We start from the raw sequence: 26,786 nt of genomic DNA, 5'->3' as shown, positions 1-26,786 counted from the left end.
AAAGCTCTATTCAGGCCTCCAGGTGCTTGCCAATATAAACCGATATAAATGACAATAAACCGTTGATCTATCGCGTACTCACTTTTGTTTTCAAATCAAGCAATTTGATATACAGTACCGACAAACAACTGACAGATCATAACATAATTCAAACCGTTTAATGGCAAGCCGGTGTAGACATAACTTATTTTTAATAAAGCATTCGATTAAATTCGTACGACTGCCGATTGAGTGCAGAACTAATAAAATGGAGGCAAGCATCATAAATCGTTCCTATATTGGATATCGAGTGGGTTGGCGCCAAGAGGTAACATGCGCCAGCCATCTTAGTGAAAAATGCGCGTGAGTTGCCCGAACGCGCTAACAAGCTGCGTGCAGTGTGCCCGCGCACAACATCGTGCAACGCTCTCCGGCCATATTGAAATACGGCGCCTATACGACAATTTATCAAAATTAATACGGTTCCTGTCGTATGTTTACTTTGGTGACATAGTTATTTCCCAAACACCACAAACCTGTTGTGTTGGCCAAAGTTGTTCTATAAATAAATCACCAATAACTAAATTAACACCTTAAGGTGCGAATAAATGGTAATTTTGTAACACTATTGACAGTAATTGCGTATAAGACGTTTGGACACAGGACATTATTGAAGCATTATAATGAAGTTTGACGAGGACTTAATCAGAATCCATATGTTTTAAGATTAAAACGATTTAATAGACGGACACTGGCTGCTAAGGAAGTCGTTAATTAAAGCTTAATCTAGAACCACTGAGTTTATAGCGGACACCATTTTATAATAAGGGAAAGAGTTGGTGATTTATCATTACTGTAAGAATGACACATGTTCCAGAATATAATTATCAGTTCGAAAGTGTGACTTATATCAAAACTTCTTGATATTTGTTTAATCCTTAGATACGAATCAGAAACACAGAGTAAAAATGATTGGAAGCCGTCACCCACGCTCCAGATAAACAAATGCCCTTGAGACGGCGACACCAATTTAAATTTACACATTCAACACTTAATACCGAAGCTTATATAAGCGGGTCCAGCCAGGTCGGTCGTCCCACGTCCAATGGAACCTGTCCCTCTTTCATACCGGCTTGTGATAAAATTTCGCCGTAAATACCCTCAGATAGGGAGAGGAATGCCGATAGCAATCACGTGACACGTTTTATGGTCGGACCACATAAACGGACGATGGCATTCAATCTACGCAGAAAGAAGAAAGAATTTCATCTTTTTGCACACGATTTCTTATGATGGTATTGAAAAGTTAATCTTTAATTGAATCGTGGATAAGGAAGTCGTGGGCGCATCTTTTAGGGCCGTTGATACGTTTCTTAGAAGTGAGATGTTTTATATGGAACGCCAATTGTCTCGAGCCGTAGTGGGTGTTACGGATCATGTCATCGTAGACTTTCTCTTAAATCCGATGCGTGTATAATACCATCGTGTTCTCAAATAACTGTCACTGTCATGTAATCATACACCTGGACCACCCAGGCTCGTAAATCGGTCCAAAAACAATAATATCGTGTGTACCGAATATCGTTGGATATATAACCGATGTAGATAGTGGTATCATTAATAACGGCCATGTCAACAGCACAGCGAGTCGATAACATTTGTTAACAGCGGCCGGTGCCGCGGCACAATGCGACTAACAGCCGCTCGGACGTTAAAATGTGCTTGTGTCAACATCGCAGAGAAAAATGGGATCGACTAAATTGAAACCACTCAATTTTGACTCCATACATGTCTTTTAGTGATTTAGGACAGCCTTTGATGAAAGTTTCAAAGTTTTTGGAAGTTAGTAGACAAAATTAGATGATGTTTGAACTTAATTTTCTTTTACATCCATATATTACAGAGTAATTACCTATAGTATCTTTTTAAGGTCTCCACGAAAACAAAATTCTGTTACACCGGCAAAAATAAACATACAAAGCCACAGAAACCCTTGCCTGGTCCCTACTTGTAAAGTAACACAACACCTCAATTTATTTCACTAAGTTCGCGTCGCCAACAAGTATTCAGCGTGCGTAACTAACGCACCTAAAATAGTGCGGGTACCTGCGAACATCCGCCTAAAGACTATCGCAATTTAAATCGTACTGCGCCACCGGGAATAAACTTTAAATGGAACAATCTTGTTCATGCTACGTTTTAGTGCCCCGAAGACCGAGGATGCATACTGTTTTCGTAATGCAAAACTGCATCGGCCATGCTTTGTTGGGATACAAACGACGATCCGGTTTTACGATTGTCGGATAGCATTTTGACCCCTGTGGAGTGCCATCTAGCGAACAAAACACTAATCCTTATACTTATGTTGTAACCATACTTTGGCTGTTCGCACGCAGAATGTATGTTTATCTCAAACATGCGTGGATGTAACGACCTAATTCAGTGTTGTGGATATTCATTTTAAGGTCATGGTTTGAGTCCTTATACTGTTTCAGGAGCATCTATTTCTTCCTGGCTGTCTTTCTATTTTAACTTAAAACTAGCAATATATTATACATCAACTTAAAGCTCCAGCGATTGCCAATTTGAAAGCAATAGAAATTAATAAGCTAGTTATCTTTAACGATTATTGACAAACAGATGCCATCAAACTGGCTTTAATTATACATATTTCAATGAATATACACCTGCAATTAGCTTAGCCGGTCATAAACCGTCAACTAGTTATTAATTGAAATTTACCTACCGCGATTTTCTTTATCAATGTTTGATCAATACTTTCCTCACAAGCGCAATAGGCAATTTGTAATGACGAAGATTAATTCTAAATTCGACATGATAATAAGTACCTATGTTAAGAAAGTAGAAATTACTGTTTAATCCGTCTGAACTGCTCGCAAAATTACTTATGTAATCTATAGGTACACATATCTCTAGTATCACAAGGAACAACAGGTTCATTGCGACAATAATAACTTCAGAAAAGCAAAAGCTTTCTACTCAATACTATACAGTACACAAGTCACATGTGTCATTCAAATCACCAATAAATAACTTCGAGAATCATGTTAAATCATTCGGTTATAAATTTATAATCCCCGCTGATGGATTAAGAATCACATCGAAATCAGTGTTGGAATATCTATCAGCTGAAGTATTTATTTAATTGATATTAGCCAGCCATGTTTCAATTTGATTTGATTTAGTGTAATTTCCGTGAGATGAATGTGATTGATGCTAATCTCGTTACAGCTTGATACGACTTGATTCATCGGTTATGTGCTTAAGTGAGATTGAATGAGGATAGTTTTATAAACTGACTTGATGATAAGGAAGGATTTATTAAACGAATTGTTAAAAAGAATAAGTTAATTGAGGAATGAAGTCATAGAACCTTAAAAATATACATGCGCAATGCAGAACAATCTTCTTCACTAGATTATAAAAACCACATTAGGTGCAAATACCAAATCAATCGTATCATGCAAAAAGCCTAATGATAGACAGGTTAAAAACAAACAAAGGCGCTACCTAAATTAGCATAAGTAAAAACAACTGAATAAATAATACAAAACAAATAACAGCTAAAGAGCTATCAAATAATGCAAATAGACTAATACTAGGAATTAAAATTCCTAGAAATAAAGTCAGCCTTGCAGTAGACGAGTTCGCTATCAAACGCCTTACGTGACTCCAGCAACGTTGAGAGCACCACAGGATGATGTCAGAACAAAACTGGTTAGTGGTGCCACCAATGAGTCAAACTCAGGCGATTTTTTGGAGAAAGAAAAAAAACGCCAAACGGAAATTGAAATCGCACGATGCAATAAATTGACCGTGTCATAGTACCGCGAATTTGAAACAGGCTGTATGTTAAGTGAGAATTTTTAAAACGTTTTATTTCAATAATGATGTTAAGAAAAAAAGTAAGAATGTGTCGTATCAGATTCTGCTTAATCATGTTTGTATTAAACTTTGGGATATTTTGCTCAATATTGGCTAAGATTCTTCTAAGCAAAATTAATTCAACCTTTAAGTAAGTAAACGTTATCAAAATACCCTTTTAAACCGAACATGACATCTTCATAAAGATTAAAAGTCATAACTTATGCTTGCAATAGAAACGTCAGGCAGTGCATTAAAAGCAAATCTATAATATATCGGTAATCTTAAAATTTACGGGCAGTAAACATGTTGTGTGCTGGTAATCCGATGTCATAGGCTATCGGTAGCCATGTACCGGTAGCTTTGCCAACTAGGTACTCAAGCTCGTTACAAACGTACTCATGTAATGCTGGTAGCATGGTGGTGTAACCACATGTTTCCCGAGTGCTATCAATTAAGAGTTGAAATGTGATTTTCATTTTAATGAATTCTGTTTACGCAGGTACTTAATTGGTTATGAAATTAATGGGACGATGTCTGTAAGTTACAGAGGGCGTGGAAACACTGTGGGGAATGAGATAGATACACTCTTTGATTTCTGTACAGATTACTGATACAGCATTAAATAGTAAAGCATCATCAAGTTGAAATACAACATCGATAAAGTTTAAAAACAAAGATGACAATAGCAACATCTAAACAAATTGGTTCTTTTAATACACAAAATTGAAAAATCCTGTAAAGAGAGTAAAATCTACAGCAGCTTTATTGCCAAAGAAGACACCGTACCAGTTCTTTAGGTTAATCCCTTTACTTACGACAACACTCACACCATTTGTCACCATAAGCTGTAACTCAAATAAAAGAGCGAGTATTAAAATATGGCAAACAATTAAACGAATGACACGTGCGGTTTGAATATTAATCAGTAGATGTAAGGAGGTTATATAAATTGAACCTGTTTCGCTGGCGCCATACGAGACGTCAGCGTCATCAGACGAGACAAGTGTGCCACGGAAGAAAGGGAACTGTTGACTTTTGGCGTCTTTTGTTTATTATGTTTCTATGATGAGTGTTTCTGGTTTTGTCGAGTCATCAATTGTTACTTCGGTTGGAATTACATCAACATTCTGATTTACTGGCTACTAGTAATGTTATAAGCATAATAGACAATTTGACAATATTTATAAAAGAAGATGAAAAGATTTAAGACTGTAAGAAAGAATGAGAAAATGTTGTTAGTAACTGGCCCAACAGACATGACATCATGATTTAAAAGCATACAACATAATAATAAGGAAATAATTCTGCCTAACATAAATTCAAAAGCTTATCCCAGTACGACACAGAAGTTCAACACGAAGCCAATTCGAGAAATGTAATTCGGAACACGAAATCTGTCCCAAACTGTCACAAAGCTCAGTTACAAAAACAAATTGCCACAATTTGCTGGACCAATTGGCACTATTTATTCAGCGGCCAAATGCACAATGATACATTCGTCTTAGATTATAATCTGCGACGGACAAATCGCAATGGTACTCGTATTTGCATTTTGATACAACTTCAATTTATTCGGAGTGGAACGACCTGCTAATGTCTGTTGCTAAGTAAGTAGATGATACACGAGCATAAGCGTCTTCAAAATTAATTTCTAATGTGCTCAAAACATAAAGAATTTAAGGCTCATACTCAAAATCTGCTTTAAAATGTCGGATTTCAACTTACATATCTGCCCCATTAACGACTTTCCTCTTCATAATAGACATGTTTCCTTTCAAATGCAGTAACGTATGTCAAGAGAAATTATAGACATAACTGACAGCCAATAATCGGACGTCGTACCATGTTGGCATTTTAATACAGCATAACTTAAGCTTAAATTATTGCTAAACGACGAACCGTGCAATCCATCATCTCGATTGTGGGTAAATGAACTTTAAGACGCAAATAGAACTTCAAAGAAACAAACCAGAATGGGGATTAAAAATACAACTGCTCTAATGATGTTTTAATTAGGATTTATTAACGTTTAGAAAACTGGAAGGCGAACTAATTCGGGTTTTACCACTTCCTAAGTAACGGTACTATTTGGTTTGATGATCAATTTTGTTCTATGCGTAGATTATGACGGAAGTCATCAACACTTGTGTGAAATAGTAACGTACAGCAAAGATCCCTCAATTTTACCAAGTTTACCAAAGAAAGTAAAGCAGCTAGAAGAATGCCTGAATATTCACATGCAGAATAAATTACGTATAAATTGTCACCGATAGATAAAAAACCAGACGGTATACCGGTTTCTTCACCAACTGGAAATCATGACAATGACATTGAAAGCGTATTCACAAATCAAAACATATTTATTTTAAAACTACATCAAGCATTGACACCAATGCATTCAGCCTCAGGGTCGAGACGGCACGCTTTCTCCATACTACATCGTTTGGCGCCAAAATTCCTAACCTCACATTTGACAATCATATTCGAATTTGACATCTCACTTAGTTTTTTATTATTACTTATAAAAGAGAAATGTTTTTAAATTAATAAATTTGTATTTTCTGTATCATAAACAGGTTATTGAAACTGTCGTTTTAATGCGATACGCTTTAAAACATGTTCAGACAAGCGTAGAATTAGCAGCTAACTGAGAAACAAAATAGTGATATAGGTATGGATAGCAATGGACCGGGTTATTGCATATGACATGTTGACGTCTACTGCGCCACGACGATAAAATATAATAGAAACTTATTCTAATTTAACATAACGTTCGTAAGTGAGGAAGGATGAAATGTCACTCCATTTTGCACTTATCTGCTCAATGAGGGAAGATTGTAATCTATTTAATCTTTATAGCCTTGCAGAATAGTTGTCATAAACTAGGTTTAGTCTGACTAATAAAGGATTAACAGTAGCAGTTAGGGCTAACATTATCAGCACCTGTTTCATTAGTTGCGATTTATTAGTCAATCTATTCTCTAGTACTTAATGTGGCTGATGCAATGTCTCTATCACCTTAAAATTACAGTAATCGATTAAAGAAACCAAATAGTTGTTCCAAATTACCAACTACTAACGTAATGACCATCTCCAAGACCGCAGACATCCCATTATGAACGACAGTCGTCTTCCATTCTTCAAACTTCTCAACATATTTGATCTGTTGTTTGTCGAAGGCTCGTAAGTACGTACTTGTCGAACAGTAAACCATTACTATTTAATAGATCGACTTGACCCAGTGGCTAGTCACGACTGTCTGAACCCGCCTCACGTATGCAGATGCACGAGTCATTGTAATTTTTTTAATTGCGTTCTGTTATTGCATGCGTTGTGTTTTGTTTGCCGTGTAATGAGATTTAATTGTGAGGTTTGATAGTCTGTGGTAGTGTTTGTTAGATTGGCACCCCTGTTGTGCCAACTTAATGATACTGCAGGATACAAGAGGTTCTGTTATTGTGATAATGAAGAATTGACACTCCAAGAGTCAGCAATGACTCTTTTGACTCAATCATAATTTCTAGCAATTTAATATTGAATGCAACGGCCGAAGGGGTAGGCAGAGGTGCAAGTTACGCCGCTAAATAATGTACACCCACTTTTCACGCTTTATGTTATAAGTCCCATGTAATAGGGGCCTATTGCCATATACTGGACACAATTCCAGAATTTAATATTATAAAGCATAAATTAAATACTAATGAACTGTTTTCTTTTGTTTACAGGTAAGGCCAGATCTAAAGTCACACCACTGAGCAACATGGCTAAGTTTCTTATTTCTATAATTACCTATGACTAAAAGTCACCAATCTATCCGTGGCTTCGTAGGAACAAATCAAACTGCTTCATAAATTCTTCAATCAAATAAACGCCTAACACCAATTAATACAAAAGTAAATGAACTCACCAAATTATTTGCACTGCAATGATATCATTGATTTCAATAAGCAACAGGAATGGTTTAATCATTGTTTATTGTCGACTATAATTCATGTTATTGCCGCAAACGTAAGCTATAAAATAATAATTTACTGTTTTGTTTTAATTAACTAGTTACAATACTTGTGTTTCAATTCAATATCTGGAATTATCTGCTCTGATAGTGACGTCAGCATTTAGACTTTAGACATACCAACGTTCGATGTTGTTACCGAAAATCTTACTCATTGTTAAACTATAGTATCCAAGGAAATGTACGACTTTTATTGATAAACATACGTCGATAAGTTCGTTCTACAAAAAAAAAACAATATAATGTGCATTCGGTCAACGTCTTTTATATTTAAAAACAGAACAATGACATCGTTTTAAAAAAAGAACGAATAGGTACCAATTCGAATAAAAACTTTTTGAAATAGCAACATTCCTCTGTCCTATTAACCAGCTAATAAAAAATAAGGCATGGCATACAAATTGCGAAGAACAAGCGAACGTTCTGAAGAGGCGACTTTTTTACAACCACATTTAATTTAGCCCCCAACAAAATAATGAATAAGACCATTTACAAAATTGCTAATTACCTGACCGTTTAATGATGTCGGCCCGCCCCACGGCAAGGCGGCCATTTTAATTACATTTTATATTTTGTCGTATATTGTTACATGAATTTATTAACAGCCAGTAGTTATGCGTAATTTGGGTAGAAGCTTCGTAAAATATATTGAAATTTAATTATAATTGATGGAAATTATTACCGTTATGGGATATTAATTAGACGTGAAATTTGCCTCGTAAGTTTGGCGAATTATTACTGTTTATGAGGCAAAATAAGGGTCGAAGGAAGCAGTCTTTAACACCACACACAAATCTCTGCTTATTTTTATTTTAAAGGTTATTTTGAGTGAAATGTCACCACATACGTGTTGTAATTCATTTAAGCCTAGAATACAATTTCCTAAATTTTTTTCTCCAGTGTATACTCTTAATTTTCTTAATTAAAATTGTACTTAATTAGTTACCGCAGTAAGAACCTCATTATACAGCTTTTTGCCTGAAACCTCCTTGAAATAATTATACCTAGATACCTTGAGTAAAAAATGTAAAAGGTACAGATGTAATTATTTTTTATCAGTTTTGTTTTCTGATGTTGTAAAAATCAGTAGTATTCGAGTTTTATAACTATGTATGTAGTTGGGATATGAAACTTCTTGTTCTTTGGTGAGCCTTCCTCCCTAGGTATTATAAGGGTCGGCCACTCCCCTTTAAGGTAAACAAAACCGTTACTTTTACTGATTTATGCTTGTGTGTGATAAATAAAAATATATTGAAGGTTGTATATTTGTGACAGAGATCTTGAAAAACTACTTCTTACACATGTGTGTGTACTTCATCTTACAAATGTCTCTCGGTCAATGTATCTATTGCAATCTAATCTACTAACTACCTTAGTAATTCAATTTCATCATACAAACACAAAAATAAATTATCATTTAATTTTTCACCTGTTCCAACCCAACTAGGTGAGGTCAGCAAACTCGTCAGCATTTTACGGAACATCTGCCCTCCCCAAAAAGCATAATTAAATTGTAAAACAATACGCTTACAATCACAAAAGCGTACAATGGCCCGAAAGGGGCTTAAGCCCTTTAAAAACACAGTGCTGCCCTCGCAATAAATAAAATAAAGTAATATTTCAGTATTACGCGGCAACTGGCCACGTAAAAACGCCGCGGATCGATACGAAGATCCACAAATTTAATACCATCAGTTCCCCAGAAGCAATTAGAGATGAAACGAAAGGCTTCAATGGTCGTTCCTTCAAAATAATCCCGTTACACAAGTCGGATGTTACCTACTCATTTTTGTAAACCCCTTTCTCCCATTTTGCACCTTACGCCTTTACAGCAAAGTCTTTTTTTCAGATTTATTCTATTTATTTCTTCATTTTCCGGACACTTGTGATACTTCAGTTGTATTTTATTTGATACAATGAAAGAAGGCATCTGACATTTGACTGTCTTGGTGATCGAGTGCTTCTCAGAATGACAACAGAGTGGACGGTCCTCTGATTAAAATCTCAAGCTTTTGGACCGTAATTAGATTATTTCAAATTATTCAGAAATTGCCTGAAATTAGTAAACAATGCTTTCATTCCCCAATCCTTTTTAGAGAGATAATATTATTAACGTTTTGTAACAAAACTATAATGAAATGCTTTCACTACACATCCATACCTTTGGACCATACAACCTTTATCTATAAAACCATTGATTTGTATGATGAAAGCAGAGAAATTGTGTACTGTTCCTGACATCACACCCAATTATTACGCTGTCATCCACCATATCTTAACAACGGACCTTATTACTATGTAACATATGGTCTATATCCGATCGTATCTCAGTACCGTCCATTGGTTTGTGACAGTTCCGATAAAATATGTTACGAAATATAACAAGTGAATGTACAGTGAAAGAAACGATCCGAATTGTATGGGATCATCGATACCGGCTTTATTATTGTGGAAAAATACGGTATAGGCACGCTCACAATCTTTAATTGACAATTTCTTCGATACTTGTTCGTCGAACCGTTTGACAATGAGGTTCTTCATATCTTGCCAGGACAATGAGGGCAGCACCCTTAGTATGAGTTTCCTTTATGTTTAAAGTAATCGAAAAGAGAGCGTTCAGCGCTCTGATTGGCCGGCTCGATTAACCAACCAATCAAAACACCGTAAAGTAAACTCGTACTGCTAAAGGTACTAATCACATACCTAATCTAAAGCTTACTAACAGAGTTTCTTTAGAATATAGGGCATTACAAAATGCATTCATAATTCAACATCTTCAGTTGTAAATATCACATAAGACCAGAAAAGATCAGAAATCTTTTACTATTAAATTGATACGATCCATTTTGACATTCATTACGAATTCTTGTCGAAAGCACCAATTATCACAATACACAATCAAACTCATCCCTTTCCTCGCGTAACATTAGCAACAGGTTCTTTCCAAAAACCTTCACGTGTGTCATATCTTCTGACATCCATTTCCCATGGCCCCATGGCAGATGACTGATAGTGTCGACTGTCGAAGAAGCAAGGAGATCTAATAACACTCCACTGGCTTCTGTCAAGCCTGATTGGGGGTACTGTGACTGCTTGTGTTACGTGAGAATTATGCCAAGTCAATAAGGCAAAACATATTTTATGAGTACACATAGCTACTTATGTAGGTACGTGTTTCTTCTTTTATTGATATTAGATACCTGTTTTTTTGGCAATTGGCATGGAATTTTGTTATGTTGATCGTGTGTGGGAAAAGAAAATATAAATTTGATTGTGCTGGTGAATTCATTCAGACTACGATCTTTTTTCATGTGCAAACAATATCAATAAGTGATTTGCTTGAAAAAGTACTTAAGATGATTTTGACTTTCGTCAACAATTCGATTAACGTATGTATGTCGCTATTTCATAAAGAATTTTAGTTTTAATCAATTATTTTTCAACATTGAAACATTTTTAAAATCAATTTGTTGAACATTTCAAGATATTTATTACTTAATCTGCAACTATTTTCACAGTACATAACGTTTCTACGGTACTATAAACTGTGTCTAGTCGAACAAGGATATCGGCTATCATACCTCAGCTCGAACTAACGATATACTAAATAGGTTTTGACTGCAAACGCAACAGCTGTCATTATAAAGCAAAGAGATAGTTATTTGAAGCCGCAGCTTGCACTGAAGCACACGTTTTGCCTGCCAGGCAAGAGATATAAATTGGTGACGCTGACGAAAGAGCATGAGCTCATTTTGCAATGAAAGTAAAAGGGCCTGTCGTCCCTATTCCCTAACTACATTAACTAATATAGGTAGTAACTGTTTATCATCTATCATCATATCGGTCACAAAATGTTTTCTGTAACCTTAATACGAGTTTGCTTCAATTTTAAAGTAAACGAAACGAACGTTCGGCGTTCTGATTGGTTGGTTTATTCGAGCCCGCAAATCAGAACGCCGAACGCGCCCGCGTCTAGATTACTTTAAACGTAAAACAAACTCATACCAAGGGTTACTATTGTGCCTTAATAAGTTCTTTTAAAAATCATCACGAGTTATTGACTACAGTACCTATTTCTCTTATAACTCTACAAACTGCATACCTTAAAAGACTCCTTTCTTTCCGGAGCCCATCTATTCCATAGAGCCAACACTTCAGAGATATAGCTATTAACGCGTACACGTCTAGCCGCCACCTGGTGCGTTTAGTTATTGCTAATCATAAGTCCGTTAGAGAGGGAAAGTGGATGCCAAGATTCCATGCCTGTCGGACGCGGCGTCCGGCGTCCGGCACTGGATTGGACTCTGTTTCACTTCCTTCACGATCTCCCACGGTTATCAATAGATCGAAACGGCGACATTGTGTGACACTGTCTAATACAACTTTCTGTATATTGCCCCTTAAGGAGTTATGGTCATGGAATTTATTGTAATGTATGGAGAAATTGAAGTTTGTGCCCAGTGAACGGATCGGATTATAGTGTTGCATATACCTTAGTACGTGTCCTTGTACGGTTTTAATTTTTTATTAAAACTGCTCTTCTAAAAACATCAAATCAGTGACAGCTGTATTGCTATTAAATAAAACTTTGTGAACTTAGTACGTCACCACACCAATAGATGGCGTTGTATTCAACATCAGAAACAAGACTGCTATTTGCGTCGACACTTAATACGCGATGTGGCCTCGCGGTTACGATAACAGACTGGCGTGCATGAGAGCGCGGGTTCGAAACCAAGTTGCACATAATATTTATTCCCACTGGTTAAGTGGTGTCTTTACCTATGTAGGGATGCTCAAATTGGTGGGATAGAAAGAAAGGGTGAAGAGCAACAAGCAGGTATTGTCCAACGAGGCGCCGGCTTCTGTAGCAACCCGACATTTTTTACTTTATTTTACGTAAATATTAGCATAAAAATATATAAAAAAAATTAAATACCTGTTTCAAAATCCGTTACTTAAAGGGTTTTTTACAAGTACCTAACAAGTTAGGTTACGTACCATTTAAAAAAATGCATGTCATTAGAAATTGATTCCACATAACATAAATTAAAATTAATAACGGTGCCTTAAATAAATTATGGACATGTAAATATTAATAATTATATTCAAACTATGTTATGGCTGAATGAACTAGGAATACATTGGTAATGAAACTAAATTGAGTGTGACGTGACCGTTTATTATTTTAAATTAATACAATACACTAATAGTAAATAGGTAATGTGAAATATTATTTGACAGAAAATAATATAAAATTGATTGGAATATGACATTAAATTATTATTAAGTATTAAACTGTATGGACCCCACGATATTCGATTCTAACAATACCAAAATAAAAAAAGAATTAGCGAAATCGGAAAGTATTTTAGATGACTAAAATTCACATATAAAATTAAAAGTACTATAATAATACCTACTACAAGATCAGATTTGAATTAAAAATGAATATTAAACATAATGGAACGCAATATCAAAATTTTCTAAATCCAATTTTAATCTTCAGTATTAATAAACGGCACTGAAGCTCCAACGCTCACGATATTTCAATATAAGACGCATATTCTCAAAGCATATCATATTAAAATTAAAGCTTTAATCCTAGACCTAAAATTTATTACAGCCTTAAAATAAATAAGAATTCATCACGAATATATTAATTAATCACTGGCTAGAAATTTGAGACGAAATTGCAAAAACAAAACGCTGCGGTATTATACGACCTTGAGTTACTAAGTTCAATGACACTAGAAAAAATATGGCCGCTGCTAAATTGCTCTATAAATGTACAACACTGATTTAATTCACAACAGCGTTGCATAGAGAGAATTTAGCGTGAAATGTGAATTAGCGCATTCATACATTAAGTTTCGGCGTACATTGAGCAACAGAACTGAAGTTAATTGGCGTCGGTTAAGCCATTACCGTACAATGCCCTCGCGTCCCTAATTGTAGCCCTAATGAGTGATAATAGTGCCCTTTGTTTTCACTTAACGGACAGTAGGAACGCTCATTCCGTAATTTAGTATTTTTGATAATAGGTAGCAGGCAGGCTCCCCGCCCCGACCCCTATTGTTTTGATCACAACGCGTCGCTTCATTGAACATGTTTAATAACTTGTATTATATTAAATGTTAGACATAAATAAAGATTTGAGTAATGGACGGTGTCTTAAAGAATAGCACCTACTCTATTAATATTAAGTTCTGTCATTATTTCGCTAATATCAATTTAATAACATCAGTCGTTAATACACGAAGATCTAGATAGCGTCACTTAGCTAAAAATACATCAATCAATCGCACCGTGATTGATAGCCTGACGAAACTATTCTGATACTAAAAACACTTTCATAATTCCGTGTGTCGTGATATAATAACGATCATGCGTGTCCAACACACAATTGCAAACGATTACTTTCGTTGATTGATCACAATAAAAGTAAAGCGAGATACTTGATAAACTATGTTTACGTAATAGGAGCCTAAAAAGTGAAAGCAAGATTACGACTAAGGAGTTTCCATTATGCCTTCAGGGTACGAGCTCAGTTCACATCCTAGTCGATACTGCGGTTTATAATTATAGACGTTTCATATTTATTGTCCATACAATTATAATATTGATTCTCTTATCGACTAAAGTTAGTGCTTGTGAAGAAATTCTTCACATAAACTTTAAAAGACATAATTATGTAGATGCATACTAAACCAAGTCGTTTTCCCACGGTGATTGACATAAACTGCACGCGCTGAGCATTTTTTTTTAACTTCGGTATCTCGCAAATTGCCCTGTTATTGGACACTTAGGTATTTGTTTAAACCGGATGAACTCGATATTTAAAATAATTAAGCAATTAAACCCGAGCAGTTATTTATAACATGCATCTCAAACATCTTCTGCAGACAAAGTCTTATACAATCTCTTAAACCAATTATTATGGTATCGGCTCACTCACGTGTCTGTTTGACGAGGAACTCGACTAGTTTCAAGCCATACTAGAGGCTCATGAGCAGTATTCCGCGACACATAACGCGGCGATTACCAAGCGATAATTTAGTATGTCTCACGAAAGTTATAATAAAACTTCTTAAACAAGTCTTCATTGCACACCATCTTTTAAAGACCACCAATGAGTTTACTACCTCATTCTTTTCATAAAAGACCGTTTAAAATCCATTATCCATATTCCTTTCAAGTACTAAACACAGTATTTATAAACGTAAACACAAATTCCCAAAGTGATTACCATTAGGTAGTATTCGCAAGCCGCGGGCTTTGTAACTCGATCCTTTGGACAATAGTTGTACGTTAAACCAATAGTACAGTCAACAATAGTAGCTATGTCCACACCTAAAGGTTTATTGTTACGCAAATAGTGACATTAAGATAACTAAAGAGTTATTGGTGTGGTCCAATTTTGTGGAGACAGCGATAACGAAAGTATTTGAAGTGATATTCGTAATCTAATTTGGAGTACCTAATTAATTGGGATCGATTGAGTCAAATGCTATTTTGAGGTTTGTATGATAACATGTGTGTGGTAGGTAGTATTTAAAGTTCAAATGGGTATCGGATTGACTGAAAAATTACATTTAAAATTGGACATGGATTGTTGTTCTCGTTGTTTCGTTGAATTGACAATAGCCGTAGACCCAAAGATATAGGTTATAAAAAATTATGACACTAGGCGCCATTGCGGACTACCCAGCAGTTTTACCGGGGCTCTGGCTCGAAAAGCAGTAGTAGGAACGGGGTGGTTTTTAGTTAGTAAGAGTCTGACTCTCCCTCTCGAGAAGTCATTGGATGATTTTCTCCCCTTAAAAAAAGTCTGAATTAGCCTAACTTTCTTACTCATCTTTGATTAATAAATAAAACTATTACCCCAAACATCTCAATGATCAACTTAAACAACACTTTACAACTTAGATTTAAATAATTTATTTAATATAAACATAGGATTAGTATTTACGACTCAGTTCAAATAGTTAATCTTTCGTCCTTTCTAATCGTGAATCGTAAATTCAACAAACTGAATATCGAGAAATTTAAGACATCTTGTCTTGAGTCAAATGTCTGATTATACAGCCTTAGGACAAATATGAGAACGCGGGAAATGTCTTTGGATATTTTAGATCTGTTTTGGTTAAATAGAATTATTTTCTAACTAGCTAGTAATGCCCGCAGATTCGCTTGCGTGTATGTGTCAGTTGTGACGGACTTTGTGACTTTATTTCCAGAAATAAATGTAGCCTAAGTTACTCCTTAGTACATCAGCTGTCTCTCAATAAAACTCGCGTCTAAATCGGCCTAGCCATTTCAGAGATTAACTGGCACAAATAAACTGATAGATAGACAGACAGACAAAAATGTTTTTTTTTATTTTGTTATAATATGTATCCTACTTCATGTTTTTTTTAAATTGAATAACAGATTGGACTTTACCTTGGCTTGCAATCGTCATAATATCTCTAATAGGTACATAGCTCACTTATAAATTTGGCAGAAGTATTCTTGACCAATGAGGTAGGTTTATACATAACTTGACTAAGACTCACTAACTTATGGTACATGTCACGGTTGCTTATGACCAACGTCTGCCTGCCCTGTGGTACAATAACAAACAAACACAATTTATGTTAGCATGTGCATTTCCTCATGCATCTGCTTTACTTTATACCAGTAATAAAGTATTATTTTTATTTTATAAATATTTGTGGTTTTGACAGTTATTTTAATATTAAATTGTAACTGGCCGCACAGATGTCAGGGTTCTTTTTAATCTCAATAACCTTTTTCTTCGTTCGAATATTTGAAAATAGAATTAGACGAAATTGCTAATAAAAAAATAAATTCAATTAAACATTTTAATGTAATGTTCCAAAAATAAAAAACTCAGTCGAATGGTAGATAACATTAACCGAAGCATTTTACTCGAATAAAGTAAACACACTTTGTCATCGATACTCCGTTCCTGGAATTGATTTGAACAGCGCTTAATTGATTCCTGATTGATAACAAACTGATCACATAACGATAAACACGCAATATACTTTCCTTGTTTTTTCTGATTCATTTAATGATTTCAGATTGTTGATTTATTTTGTATGGTAAGGGTCTACTAGTAAATTAGTAATTATGACATCTAGCAGCTCGTTTTCAATATTATTTGACTTTAAGGATCCGTTTTCCCTTGGTACCTAATTTTCTAAAGCCATTTCTGAGTTAGTTACCATAGTGAAAGTCAAAACATGTATCCATATCTTTACACGGTGACCCATTGTTCGCCAGTCGATTAGTCAAACGGTTGATAACCCAGCACCAAGCACAAGGCTGTACGCGTAAATTCCTTTGACACGAACAAGGGCGGGCTTTTTGTTGGCTATGGTACTTGGCGGCCATGTTTGTTTGCCGTTTTGGATGGATTAGAAATTGTTATTTTCACAAAATTGGAAAGTAGATGGTAATGTTTATTATATTAAAATAGATAAAGACGGGAATGTTGCATAAAGATTGAAATTGTAGCAATGGAAAATCGGTAAGTACCTAATAGTTAGTTTCCCATTTTAAGAATTTTACGTAAACGTAAGTCTACTTCTAGTCGAGCTAAGTTAACTTAACTTCAGACTATGCATTTTTTCGATAAGTATTTTAAGCTAAAACGATTATAATATTGTAAAAACATTCCTAGACCCTACATAACTATGTTTGCAAATTGTTTCCTCGTTATATACTAAATTAATATCCCAACATTACGAGAACTATGACAGTTATTTAGTCACAAATGTTTATTATGAGTTTATAATTAATGCCCATTACTATAGTTAGCGACAATAGTAGCAGTGGCTATAAATAATTTAGATGATTTAAGACTCTTTTAATATAAGCATAAAGTTTAAACTAGTTTGACAAGTAGGTATAGAATCTGTTATAAAAATGATTATGTAAATAATGTTTGTTTTATTTTACTTAAGTTTTCATATTGCTCTTTAGTAAAATATTTATAAAAAATACTTTGATATAGAACAAGAATCAAAGATATTTTTATCAAATATTTTTCATTATTTTAAACTTTATTTTATTGATATGTACAGTATATACTTATAGAAAGGAGAGAATTAATTGAAATCAATACTTATGCCCATTGCTCAACGCCCCTATTAGTATTCTTATAAGATAACTTTTTAATGACAGAGTAAAAAGAGGAAACCATATTTCACTTTATAACGACGTGTTTACTAGCACTTGAGCGATATTTCAAAACCTAAACGAACGCCCTGAAAGTATCTATCTACTCTTAATAAGCAGTTATTAATACAATAACTCGTAGCAGATACTATCAAAACTTGAATTTTATTGCTAACGTGAATTCGTTTCAATTTCCCGTGAGAAATACTCATGCAATGATAATTTTCTTGTTTTATTCTATTTGTTATTACAAGCTTATGTTATCGTGTTTACGACTATCCACGTTATCAAACTCATCGGGCCTTTAAAATTATGCTTCATTGGTAAGCATGCAGCCATATAAGTAATATGGGCTTCTAAAAATAAACAACACATTGATGTCGGCGCCGCATAATTGTTAATAATGTCGGCTTGCTTGCGTATGTCAATAGATACCAACATTAGCGACTTGCTTCTGCAGATACGTCTAATTAACTCTATGCAACGCTACTAGATGGCGTCAGTAATGTAATGCAGCTGTCTATTTGTCCCTGTTTTTATTTTAACGCTTAAGGTAAGCTCATAAGAACGTACATCGAACAGCAACTCAATAAACCAATGGGAAAAATAAGTTTGTACTTGTTGTAATAGTGGCTTAATCACAGGCTTAATCGTCGAGAATTAGCAGATACGCACTTATTTATTACAAGCCAGAAGTGCTACCGTTTTGCTTATTGGTAATTATTATTGTAGCTCCCAAGCCAACCTGAGGAACTATTGCCTCGGCACAGTTGCTTCTGATAACTGTTATTTACTGCGACGCTTATTAAACATATCTGTTTGTATGTCAATTATAAAAGTAATAATGTTGTAGATGCTATAATCAAATTTTATGGAGTTGTATTTAATTAAATCCTCTAACAACGATAGGAAAGTTTGCTGTCACTTTAATTCAATCTAATGAAAGGTTTAATTTAATGAGTACCTTAATATCTTGCTTTTCCTTTATAAATGACACGTTTTAATATTCTATGGATTTCATTACTTGAAAGTTGGTTTTCCGTCCATAAAATGTTAGTCCATATAAGTCTTATGTTTATGAATCTTAAATAAAGACACTAATACAGTAATACTTTGGATTTATTTCGCAGATTGAAGCTAAGTTTAAAAATAACTATGAAAAAAGGAAGAATATAAAAAAATCTGTACGAAAAATTAGTCAGTCAGTCAGACAGACCCAATTAACCCCTCCGCAATCTTCCCAATTACCTAATCCGTCTTAAATTCCCCAAAAAACCCTTAAAGCCCGGCAACGCCTTTGTAACGCCTCTAGTGCTTTGGGTGTCCATGGGTTGCGGCGAATCCTTACCATCAGGTATCTGTCTGCTCATTTACCAGTTGATACCATAAAAAAAACCATCGAAATGTTCGTAAGCCAAGCAAGTACGCCACTATTATAATGACGGGGTAATAAACGTGAAGTGGGTGGCAATGTCTACAGGATTACTAACGAATCACCTGGATTATAAATCTGACATAATGACACTATTTGCTTATACTCTGACAGGATTAACTTTGACGAAAATCACGAGCTTTACGATGTGTATTTTATTTACACAATATTTTAAACTCCTCTCCCGTGCATCCAAAATTGTATTCTTTATTAAATAAATGAATGCGATGATTCAGACTGAAGATATAACTATGCATTACTTATTTTAATTAAAAGTAATTGGCCACTCAAATATGCAGATGAAATAAAATATACAGAGTATATTTTCACGTTGATTGCAAACTTTAAATTCTGTGCTACGAGAGTTACAGCTGTTGTTTTTTTAACGGGACATGCATTTGCATAGGCATTTATTTCAATCTTCAACAATTTCGCACGCCCCTCGATTCACATATCCGACGGTATTTTATTTATTTCTTGATTGAAACTCTTATATTTCGATATTGCGTGCGTGTAATTGAAGCCATAACTTTTAGTGGCCAAGAATGTTAAAGAATATAAAATAATGTTTACGCTTTAAACAACCGTACATGCTCCTCGCTGGCCTTCCAGGTAATTCACCCGTCGCTTTAATTTTGTTTTTGTACGAAAAACAATCTCGTTGAAAGTATCTAATGAAAGTTTTCTCTGCCAATTAACAGCGATAGCTGTTTACAAAACAAAAAAGCTTTTCAACAACACCAACCTTATTACTCAGGCGAGAAATTGTTATTAAAAAGTTCGTTCTCGCATAAATTCGCCAAGGTTTCCTATCAGGGGTTTACATCGCAATTAATTCGATGTCGATTTTTCCCGCCCATTAGTTAACGTTATCGATTCGACACAAGCAATTAGGTGGTCGATCCGATCCTCGCCGTCCGGGAGTCCGATCTCCACGACGGGCCAAACATGATTGATGACGTTTTTACCTTATTACCGAAGTTATCCCCTCCACGGCTTATCAGCTTACACCGAGGGGGGGAGGGGGAGCTCCTCATTACGAGATTGCGGTTACGTCGTGTTCAGCCTGATAACAGTGTTTGAACTCTTTGAAGGGTTTCATTTATTTCATTTACATCCCTTTGGGTTCCTTTTGCGTATTCATTATATTACGTTTTAAGGGTCTAAAGGCGAACCCTTTATTTGAGTGATGAGGTTTCGCTCCGTGTAAATATTGTACAAAGTTTAGAGGACACGAAGGTCGAACTAAATAATCAGCTTATAGTGTTCCAACTATTGGGAGTTTCACATCTTTTGTGGGTACGATTAATAGTTCGCTTTCTAGCAGTAACGACATTACTCCAGATTTGTATTTACCACATATCAGTTAAACCCGCTCAACAGTTTAACACCATGTTTAACAATTAGCACCTGATACGGAAAATTAAGAGATAATGTGTTACACACATTTACCCATATTATAAGGTCTTTCAACTTTTACAGCGTGATGCAAAAATTTGCACCTTTTTCCACAAACATAGATCATAAGAAAATTAATCATCAGCCCGTTTCCGTCAACAGTTCCACACAGGTCTCCAATAACATGTCATTAAGTGCAATTTTCATCACCTTGTATCGCCTACCAGCTAGTTTGTAAATTTTATGAAAACCCCCCTTAGTTTTAATTTCACTTTTAACTCCTAGTTTGTCTAACTAATCCTGTTCTTCATCATTCCAGTGGGCGGGATGTCTCGCGGCGGGAGCGGAGCCGGTAAGACGGCGACCGCGAAGCGCGTGCCCCCGCCAGCAGTCCCCGGAGACGCCTTCGGCACCCCGCAGCACCGACACTCGGGCTCCAGCTTCGGCTCACAAGGGTACGCCTCCTGCGAGGAACAGCCGTACCCTCAGCCGCCAGATACGCCGTCACATACTAGAGGTAAGTTTTTAAAGTCTATATTTACTTTTTGAGCAGATATTAAGAATATTATCTACAACTATGTAGTTGTCATCACCATCGTCATTAAAAACTTGTCACAATACTGTATTTTGTGACAATGGTATATACTACGCCATCCCCTGTCTTCATTGGGAAATATCAGAGTTATATTTTAATTCTATTATTCATCCAATGTTGCAATGTATTATTTGTCCTAATGTCACTCTAAACTAAAGTTCACAGATCTTTACGATGAGCACACTATATACTACCCTACAATGTTCTTCCAATTCCATTCTAATCAAACCCACCACTCTGTATTCCAGATGACCACTCAGACTATGGCAGCACGGTGTCCGGTGTGTCGGGCGTGTCGGGCGCGAGCGGCAGTCTCGGCAAGAGCCCGGCAGGGGGCGGCACGTTCACGTTCCCGCCGCCCGCGCAGCCACTCACACACAAAGCCGCAGTCTACTACCACCACCAGCTAGCACTCAGTGATGACCAGGGGATTGATATGACACAGGTAAGATCAAAACAATCATACACAAATGTGGCCAAGTTACTAAATTTCTCAACATTATTTCTCTCTTCACTCGTGCTAAGAAGTCAAAGTTGAAGCATTTATTTCATTCAATCCTAAATTAGGCACTTTTGAAACGTCAAATTGAATGTCCGTCGGTCTATCTGTCAGTGAAACTAGTTAGCACTGAAGACTTGTTGAAATAAACATATACATTGTACCTTACAGAATAGTAGTATAGTACAGAAGACCGTGTCCAATAGTCCAAACATTCAAAAATGTAGATACTCCATTACATTAGCATTACAAACATACATTAGTCTTTCTAAACAAAAAAATCAGGCAACTTTCAACCGACTCCTATCAAAAACAGGTCAAAAAGACAACATTTTCTTCTAAATCTTTTAATTAATCTTCCAGAGTCCAGGCCGCGACAGTCCGGGTTCATCATCAGGTTCAGCAGGATCAGGGTCTCGTCACTCGTCAGCGTCCCTGGACAGCGGACGCGCGTCAGGTCGCATGCCGCATCACCACCACGCTGCCTGCCACTGTGGGGACCTCGCTGACAGGGTCAGAGCTATGATCGCTCAGGGATTACCGGTTAGTATGGGCTTTTTAATGTAAACTTAATTCTTTTTATGGTAGCTATAATTTACGAGCAGACGGGTCACCTGATGGTTAGCAGAAGTAACACCACAGGCGTTACAAGTGCGTTGCTTGCGTTTTGGAGGTTAGGAATTTTCCCCCAACAACCCGTTGGGGGAAAAGGGATTGGGAAGGGGATAAATTGGCCTCCGGTTAATCTAGAAAGCAAATAATCTTCTATGTCAAATGATTTTCAGAGTGATATAGTGAACTTCATTTTAATGCATAATCTAATCAGTTTTGCTCCATAAATCTAAAGTTAGAGAAGATCAGAACGATTAAACGAATTGTGCAATCAAATCTAATCACTTTAATGCATCTATAGTGTAGTGTATATCATTAACAACCACCTGCAATAAACGACAGGAAATTAATAATATTTTCAAATTAAATCTTTAAAACATTGTCTTAAAATTACACCTTAATTTTTCCAGGACACAGACATAATCCACGCGTGCCTAGCAGACCTTCAGATGGAGGAGTACGCCCGTCTCTTCATAGAAGCTGGCTACGACCTGCCAACGGTCACGAGAATGACGCCCGAAGACCTCACAGCCGTCGGAATCAAAAAGCCCAACCATCGCAAGCGGTTAAAGGCTGAACTCGCCAATCTAAATGTGCCGGATAATCTCCCTGATTATATACCGGTAAGTATTACTTAGTGTAGTTATTGATCAAACTAATGAATTCTTGTAGAAAAGTAAATAGAATTATTCAAATAAGAAAGAAAGAAGTATCAGCATTTCTGTTTGTTTCGAAAATTCCAGGATTTAGTCCAAAATATTTTAAAACCTTTATTAAGTGAAAGATGAAAACTATGTACTCGTATCATCAACCAAAAGACGTCAAAAACACAAAATTCCCACCCCATTCACACTTTTTAACAATCTTTAAACAATATCTAAAATCTAGCAAACAATACAACTTTACTTTTGGGTAATGTATGCTTCTAACCAATGACTAAACCATTTCCCATCTGCTTCCAGGGTTCCCTAGAAGAATGGCTACGACTACTTCGACTGGAGGAGTACGGGCCCGCACTGGTAGCGCAGGGTTACCGCACCGTACACGACGTCACGCAACTAGCTTGGGAGGTAAGATAGAAAAACCAGTACGGTACACCCCTATTCTGGGTTTTATGTGTAGAGAAATATTTGGAGAGCGATTTCAACTGTAAAAAATTAATACACCTTTGAATAACACTAACAACCACACAAATGAACAACACATTTCTATATCTCCCTCTCTCTCTTTCACTCCATCATGTTTATAAAAAACATTTTAAACCTTTAACTGCCGACAAAAAAACTTAAAAATTAACCCAATTGTGGTCTAAAAATGTTTCGTCGCTAACAGAAGTCTTCCAAACCCCGTATAAAAATCGAGAACAACTTTTATCATCGACAAAATAATAAATAAACCCTACAATTCACCTTTACAGGATCTAGAAGACATGGGCATAGTCCGTCTGGGCCACCAAAAGAAAATTCTTCTTGCCATCAAAAGAGTGAAAGATATAAGGGCAGGAAAGAGAAGCATTAGTAACCAAGGGTCCTTGGACTTTACGAGAATACAACCGGGACAGGTCAGTACCATACACTAATGGACACACTGTCATTGTGTTTGTAGTGATGTTTTAGAATTTAGACTCTTGATAGAATAAGGACTTATTTTGTAGCAGACTTTTTTTAACAAGTGTCTATGGACTCCAAAACAATATTTGTTAAGATACTCTATGGTCAAAAGTCTGCTACAAAACCACAGACCTATTTATGACAGCGGATATAACCTTTTCCAACAAAAATTAAAAAGAAAAATTTTAAAAAATCCGCTTTCGTAATAAAAAAAAAACTAGACCGTGCAATAGAGAGCAAATTAGATTTTCTATTCTGTCAATCAAAAGATTATTTTCAAAGCATCACTTCAAATCAATATTGTTTTATTTTTATTTCGTTTTAATTTTATATGATTTTTTTTATTTTATTTTCACATTTTACATCTCATTTCATTCATCGGCCATCTTGATTTTTTTACCGCCAAATTTTCTAACCAAGACGAAGCTATTATAATTAATTAATAGTAAAAACTCTAATATTTATATTTTCTTTTATTACTAACAGCGTTATTTTAACAAAAGCGTTTTAATGGCTTCACTATTATACCTTTATTTTGACTAATTAAAGATTTCCGTTGGCCGACCGAGGCTTTTGTTGTTAGATCCATATTGTGTTAATCCTGCACAGAAATAAATGGCTGGAGAGCTTTGTTTGCTGACACATTATGGGAAATCTATAATAATTAACCGATTGGCATTTATAAACGTTTATAACAATACCTACCTAATTATATGTGTGTGGTGTTAAAATTGTTTCAAGTTCCCAATGCGTTCAGAGACGTCGTTATCATTTCGCTTAGAATCTAGGTGTACCTACGTCCATCACCATCGCCTTCGCTGGTCGGATGCCCAACAGTTCTGCGATTATTTTGTGCCAATATTTATCCTTGTAACATTACAGTTTTGGCTTCAACAGAAACTTTCTAACAGAAACTAAACTAATTTAATTGAATCATAAAAAATAATCATACATTACCGTAAAAGAAATTTGGAATTATGTAAATCTTTATTATCAAAGTGAGCAAATAGGAACTGTTTTTTCAAAAATGTAATCTTCTAGCCGGATGGCATCTCTACTTACCAATAAGTAAGTCGACCGTAATGTATAAAGAGACAGTGGCCAACGGCGCCATGAGGTATATTATATCGTGTGAGTCGCAGAGTTGTGGTCCGCCAGCCCACGTCCATCCGCTGCATCCACCTCATTCCACTAGCCCGAAGCAGCATGTGAATGTTTTGTTTTCTTTTCTTTTTCCAAACACAAACCGCACCTTGGACATAATCGGCTAAAGGATTTATATCCGAGGGAGCTACATTACCAGCCTTGGGAGCGACAACGGAGTTACCATAAACCCCCCGACCTAAACTTTGACGCCATACCGACGCCCCTTTGTGGCACAGATTTGGTCCCCATCCAGGTATGAGACAACCTCCTTTGGCACAGGTCTTGTCAGTTTGTTCTCGATGCACCCGAGCACCCGGCTTTTATGTGCACACGTTGTATCGTTAGTGACGCAGTGTTCCATGTGTGTGACTGTTTTACTTTACCCGAGTAAGCCTATCCCCACTACTTAGAAACCGCTGTGAATGATCTGTCCTGCACGGTAGTTAGATGTTCCACTTTAATTTTAATTGTTATTATTATATGAATTAATAAGATTTTATACTAATTGCGCATGGTTTTAATACGCTAACATTATGAATATTTTATTAATAAATTGACAAAACAAAATCTTAAACAGACAGCATGGTAAGAAGAGCGACAATAACATGAATATTGTAATATAAGTTGATGCCGTAATGTTTGTAACTGTTTTTGAACCAACTCTCTATGTAATTATAAACTTTGAGAATTTTATTTATTTGGTCGTTTACTTGAGCTAAACAGATAATAAAATGAGTAACCAAAATGTCAACAGATACGTCATCCGCGCGGAAAATCACTAGAGAGTCTAGAGGATCCTTCAGAAAGAGCGTCACACACGACGTTTTCACCGGAGGCCGGGTTCTACTACGGCGGGGGCCAGTGGCGGCGCTCGTACGACGACGGCGACATCACGCCCACCAACGACTCGTACGAGGGCGGCGGCACCCTGCCGCGGCCGCGCGGGCTCGTGCGCCCGCGCCCCGTCGCCAAGATCGCGGCCACGCCCGCCTACCGCGACAAGTCGCCCGACTACGCGTACGACGAGCGCGCGTACTCGGCGCGACTGCAGCGCGTCGCGTACGGCGCCAGCCCGCACGTGGCGCGCAAGCCACCGCCAGAGCCTCCCAAGCGCCAGAGCTCGCAATACGCGCCCTTCTCGCGATTCGGCCAGACGACTGTGGAGATCCACCCTGAGAAGAGTCTGCCACTATCTCTCCCTGCCTACCCGAGCTCGGACTCGCTGTCGGTGTCGCTGGACAGTACCGGGCTGCTGCCGCCGCCGCCGGCGCCCGCCAGCCCGCCGCGACGGTATGATGACGACAAGCTGCGCACAGGCTCTGATGCTAGTTTTAAGGTTAGTTGGACATACATACCAATCACAAAACAAGTTTCCATATACCATTTAAGGTTTTCGTAATACTTACTAAAATTTCCCATTTCAACTT

General features: G+C 36.5%; 1 protein-coding gene across 9 annotated transcripts in view; it reads left to right on the top strand.

Annotated features, from left to right (window-relative positions):
- The window catches only part of LOC118264716 (caskin-2), a 255,675-nt gene that overhangs the window by 226,563 nt on the left and 2,326 nt on the right, over positions 1 to 26,786 (top strand). For 6 of the 9 annotated variants that reach the window (XM_050704725.1, XM_050704724.1, XM_050704722.1 and 3 more), the window contains exons 2-9: positions 21,217 to 21,414; positions 21,741 to 21,937; positions 22,355 to 22,534; positions 23,014 to 23,226; positions 23,566 to 23,673; positions 24,021 to 24,164; positions 25,487 to 25,612; positions 26,114 to 26,695. In XM_050704725.1, the coding sequence (XP_050560682.1) occupies positions 21,225 to 21,414; positions 21,741 to 21,937; positions 22,355 to 22,534; positions 23,014 to 23,226; positions 23,566 to 23,673; positions 24,021 to 24,164; positions 25,487 to 25,612; positions 26,114 to 26,695 (1,740 nt within the window). In that variant the 5' untranslated portion in view covers positions 21,217 to 21,224. The remainder of the gene's footprint in view (positions 1 to 21,216; positions 21,415 to 21,740; positions 21,938 to 22,354; positions 22,535 to 23,013; positions 23,227 to 23,565; positions 23,674 to 24,020; positions 24,165 to 25,486; positions 25,613 to 26,113; positions 26,696 to 26,786) is intronic. The other 3 variants (XM_050704727.1, XM_050704728.1, XM_050704721.1) reach the window with 1 other exon arrangement.

The sequence above is a fragment of the Spodoptera frugiperda genome, chromosome 26 (genome assembly GCF_023101765.2).
Source record: "Spodoptera frugiperda isolate SF20-4 chromosome 26, AGI-APGP_CSIRO_Sfru_2.0, whole genome shotgun sequence".
NCBI classification, from domain to species: Eukaryota; Metazoa; Arthropoda; class Insecta; order Lepidoptera; family Noctuidae; genus Spodoptera; species Spodoptera frugiperda.
Note: the sequence above shows the minus strand (reverse complement) of the source record. Positions and strands in the feature narration are given on the sequence as shown.